General features: G+C 38.4%; 1 protein-coding gene across 1 annotated transcript; it reads left to right on the top strand.

Moving 5' to 3' along the window:
* The first annotated feature begins 2375 nt into the window (after window positions 1–2375).
* On the top strand, window positions 2376–3926 carry LOC110856515 (group XIIA secretory phospholipase A2). The gene is made up of 3 exons (XM_022104999.2): window positions 2376–2633; window positions 3067–3223; window positions 3628–3926. Exons 1-3 carry the CDS (start codon window positions 2484–2486, stop codon window positions 3729–3731), a joined length of 411 nt encoding a protein of 136 aa, XP_021960691.1. The 5' UTR covers window positions 2376–2483; the 3' UTR covers window positions 3732–3926.
* The last annotated feature ends 1131 nt before the right edge of the window (window positions 3927–5057 follow it).

Here is a 5057-nt window from a genome sequence, read left to right as displayed (position 1 = left end):
AAAATTTTGAACAGACGAGCATGTTATCCTCAAATACGTGTGTGCAAAAATTCAACTCTCTACTTTCCAAAATGCCTCCCCCACAGCCCACAGAAGGTGAGGCAGTCATAAAAACTCGTTGCAAACTTAAGTACTCGTCTAGCCTAATAACAGAACATCTTAAAAGTAAAGGGATAACATTTTCGAAATCTAGAATCAATCTGGTATTGAAAAATATAGGTGAAAAGCGAGAAATTTTGAGCTAAGGGCAACCACCACCCCCTCTAAGAAGGCAAAAAAAGTGTTAATTCCGGCCGTGCTTAGGAAAAGTGACCTCTTGACCTCAAAAGACACTCCACCGACCCAAAGGGAAATTTTCCGTAAGGTTGGAGTGTCTAAGCGTTGAGTGAAAAGAGAAATTTAGATTTTGAAGAAACGACGTCGTCGGAAAACTCGTATGCATCAGCTGACCGAAAAACAGGAAAAAACTCATGCCCGTGTTTACAAAAAAAAATATTTGAATTTTCTGTCAAGGAATCAGAGTGAGTTATTGGTGACATTTGACGAAGCACTAATTTCTCCACAAGTTACTAATTAGGTTCGAAGAGCTTATTACACGACAAATGCCGAAAACAATTCACGCTAGTTGGTGCTTCCGCGTGAGGAGAACTTTTTTAAACAGTTTATGGTGATGGGTGCAATGTAGGGTCGTGGTGTCCTCCCACTTACCAAAGTCCACCAAAAAGTGAAGGAATCTTCGAAGTATTGTGTGGACCGTGTATTGAAACCACTTTTAGAATAACATTTTAATAAATTGCACGGTAAAAAAATAATTAAGGTGAGTTTTCATCATGACGGAGCGTCTTCCTAGACGGCAAGGTTGACCCAAGATAATACCAACGACTTTGAAGCTAGATTTGAGATAAAAATCACTTCGAATAGTGAAATACCTATACAATCCCCCGATATAAGTCAAATGGACTTATTTGGGGTCGGATACTTGAAAACAAAAATTTTTCTGCGGAGACCGGATTTTTTAGACGGGGTTTGGAAAAAGTTAAAATGACTGTCTCAACTTCTGTGGGCTGTGGGGGAGGCATTTTTGAAAGTAGAGAGTTGAATTTTTGCACACACGTATTTGAGAATAACATGCTCGTCTGTTCAAAATTTTGACCCGCTGCGACAAACCGTTCTCGGGTTATTCAAGGTCAAATTCGTATCCACGTACGTGCCAAACCCTTCTGTAGAAACGACAATTGTCTTCCTTCCGAGCCATGACCACGATTTTTCAGGACGACTTTTGTCGTACTGCCGAATTAAACCATTTCTTATAAAACGACAATTGTCGTCGTTACGGTTTAAAAGGTTTCGTACCTTTTAAACCGTAACGACGACAATTTGAATAGACAACTAATAAAAGTAATTAGATATTGTTATCGCACATAAGGTTCACTAATTATACATACGTGAACAATTTAAAACAATACCATAACATTCCACCCTAAACACGTGTTACGTCGTAGATTTTCATTTTATTACATATTACTGAAACCGATTCAGTGAAACGTACATAGTTATACCACTGTATCGAACATACTAAGCAAAGATACTGTTTGACCCAGGCAAAAATTATGTGAGACCAGGGTGGTCAGTCTGTCCAAAAAATTGCTGCCAAATTTAACCTTCAATGGTTTCAGGGAACGAAGCTGTCGCCTCCGGATTGTTTTTCGCCTCGCCGTTATCATCCATGTAGAATATATGTATGCATATATATGTAACCTATAAAATATTTATATAAATATGCAAGCAATGTAGAAATTCAAGGAGAAACTTGGGTAATTTTTTAATCCCGTGACAAACTCCTAGTTAAAGCCATACGTGTCATACTGACACATCTGTCACCCACATGTTGCGATTATACATGTATACATATGCGACCTTGTTAATTATATTTGCAACATACATATGTAAATACGTGAGCGATTATCTATTAGGACTAGCTGACTGTCAGTTCCACGTGATGGTTACTCATCCATGCATGCTGTAAATATACATAATTAACAAGGTCGCGTATGTAATCCCAGCAAGTGGGTGACAGATGTGTGAGCATAACAAGTATGTCCATATGGCTTGAACCCGGAGTTTGTCATTAAACTGAAAAATTATCCTAGTTTTTCTTGGAATTTCTTTATTGTATGCATATTATATTAATATTTTATAAGTTATATATATATTGTTCTATTAAATAGACTTGTTTGAAAGAAATTTACATAAGAATAACGCAGAGTTCTCTGAATTATATTACATAACATACCAGGTTTTGGGAGGTAATTTTGATCGTCTGGTATGAATTTGTCAAATCTTAAAATGGTATAAATTGACGAAGAGAGGTGCAAACTAATATCAAAAGTAAAACATTTGTTGAAAACTTAAAAATCACATTTTCACCCTGTTTTTCTGTAAAAATTTGTATATAAAGTTCTTCTATTAGGAAATTTTACAAAATGACGAAACTGTTCTTTTTCTTGTCCGCGGTGGTAATTTTCCTAAATTTAACTTCTCACGTTGAGGGCTGCACGTGGTGCTCGGGTGGGACTCGAGTTCGTTCAGGGAACAGACCAACTAGAAACGGCTGTGGGGTTGGATGGCAAAGCGTAATTTGTTTTATTTGTATTATTCAGCACTAGCGTATAAGCCCGTCTCCCGCCGGGAGAGAGTTGATTTGGTATTGGGGTAGTGGGGGCTTACCTATCCCAACCCCCGATAACCACAACCCATAGATAACCATTAGACTACACAGCAGAGAGGAAAGTTCTATCACCGAACGGTGATAGAAAATGTTGATCAATCTGCAAACCATCCGGTAGATGTCTACCACCACGATGGTGATGACACCTTTCATAACCGCGCGGTTGTAGGTGATCACCATTGCCGTAGAGTCACATGACATATTCTGACCGCTAGGTGATGGAATGGTTGTCAAAATATTTTAGAGTGTGGATGGGTTGTATAAAATCCACTTTTTTCCTCACGGAATATATGGACGTTTCCTGATCAAACTTTAAATTGTAATTCTTACTATTCCAGCAAGTTCTGAACCGACTAGTGACTCCTAAAACGATCGGGTGCTGCAATTCGCACGATTTCTGTTACAATGATTGCTCGAAAACGAAAGCCATTTGTGACAATGAGTTCTCAAATTGCCTCAAGAACATATGTGACAATTATAGGAGCGAGGGAATATGTGAGTATTTACAGTCTTGATTTGTTTTTCGCCATTATATTTAAATACTTATGTCCAATGGAACCTTATTTCGAGCAACTGGGCGATTGTGTACCCCATTTGTCCCAAAAAAATCAAGCTAAAAATTAGGAATCATATGATGCTAATTTTTCAGTCGAATCGGGCCCATTGAAGAAAAGTTTTTGGCGGCAAAGTTAAATCTTTCGAAAATTTTGTCTTCCTTTTTCCTCCTTTAGCGCTTGATTTTTTGATATAACTCGCTAGGCGGTCCCAGTGCAGTGTAGCTGAAAAAAGGTTGCACTGTTAGTGGCGATGAAAATTTAGAATATTTAAACACGATGAAATTTTAAATTTTTAGATTATATTACATTTCTAACATGGTATTTTTCTATATGCGTGTTCAGGCATAAGAGGAATCATGAGTTACTTTGTGGAAAAGATGGGTTGCTCGGCCTATCAAAGTGCTCAAGCGGAAGGGTGCAGATGTCAGGCTCGGACCGGAAAATAAGGACAAGACGCAATTTTACCGAGTTGGTACGATAAAGAAATCAATAATGGCATCCATAATTTGGATAGCATTATAAAACCAAAACAATATCATATTTAAGTCTACAAGCAATAAAAAGAATTGTATAATTAAGCAATTATCATATAGGCCAGATTACCTACAAACTGTCCTAATAAACCAAATGCACATAAGGAAGTAGCTTCAGTCACACTTTACTCAAACCACGCCTACGACTGTGCGGGACCACATAATTTCCCTGCATTTCATCCATTGTTTCAGTTTCGCTGAAAATCTCATTTTGCCCCGACCACACCCCCTGGCGCCGAGAGGGTGGACCGGTTGACTTGACCCAAAGGAAGAGTATTTTACCATTATTTTGAACAGTTCCTGTGTCGAGGCGGTCCACTTTACGGCTGCAATTAAGTAATGAAAAGGATATAATGCACAATGTAATGGAATGTAAGTAATGACGTTGCAGGTTGTTATTTCTGTTTGAATTTAGTAATATATTATTTGCAAAAGGAATGTTGAAGAATATGAGGTAATCAGCTTGTAAATTATTCCATGGTTTCTCGAAAAGATAGCAAAAACGCTGAAAGCCACACCCACTCGGATTCGGTACATAATCATCATGAACCTATTTCCTAAGTGAACACTATAGAGATAGGAAAAGTGGAAAACTTTTAAATACTCCTAAGTATTTTATCTAAGGCAACCTAAATATTTGGTTGCCTTAAAACTTCATGCAAATTATGATGGCTGGGTTCTAAAACACATTTATACATAATTTCCACAGCATGATCAATCAAAATAAATTAAATTGGCTTTTTTCCACATTTATCACTTTTTATAGATCCGGCAAAAGAGTATAGAGAGCTGAACGCCGAATTTACCTGTTCGGTGGAGAAAAGAGTACGTTTCTCCACCGAACAGGTAAATTCGGCGTTCAGCCAACCGAACATTGTGTCATAGCTATTGAAGCGGTTTCCGAAAAGTCTATGTATTCAATCGAATTTTGCCGCCATCATGGATTGCATTTATACCAGAGGCATACCTGTGCAAGTGAATTTCGCTTCACTCAACCTCACTCATTGTCACCTCGAGTAAAACTCCCTTCACTCCCCTTACACACGTGAAGGAAGGCTGAGTGTGGCTTCACTCACTGTTAGATCTCCTTCGCATTCCCTCACTCACTCTCACCTCACTCATTCCCCTCACTCAGCTATTTTCCTCACTCTTTCTTTCATCCAATTAAGTCCCTCGTGTCATCATAACTTTGGCGCCATCTACATAGTGGGGCAATGTGAGACTGGGCCGGGGCAATGT

The sequence above is a fragment of the Folsomia candida genome, unplaced genomic scaffold, assembly GCF_002217175.1.
Source record: "Folsomia candida strain VU population unplaced genomic scaffold, ASM221717v1 Fcan01_Sc016, whole genome shotgun sequence".
NCBI classification, from domain to species: Eukaryota; Metazoa; Arthropoda; class Collembola; order Entomobryomorpha; family Isotomidae; genus Folsomia; species Folsomia candida.
This window is presented reverse-complemented; position numbering and strand designations above follow the sequence as displayed.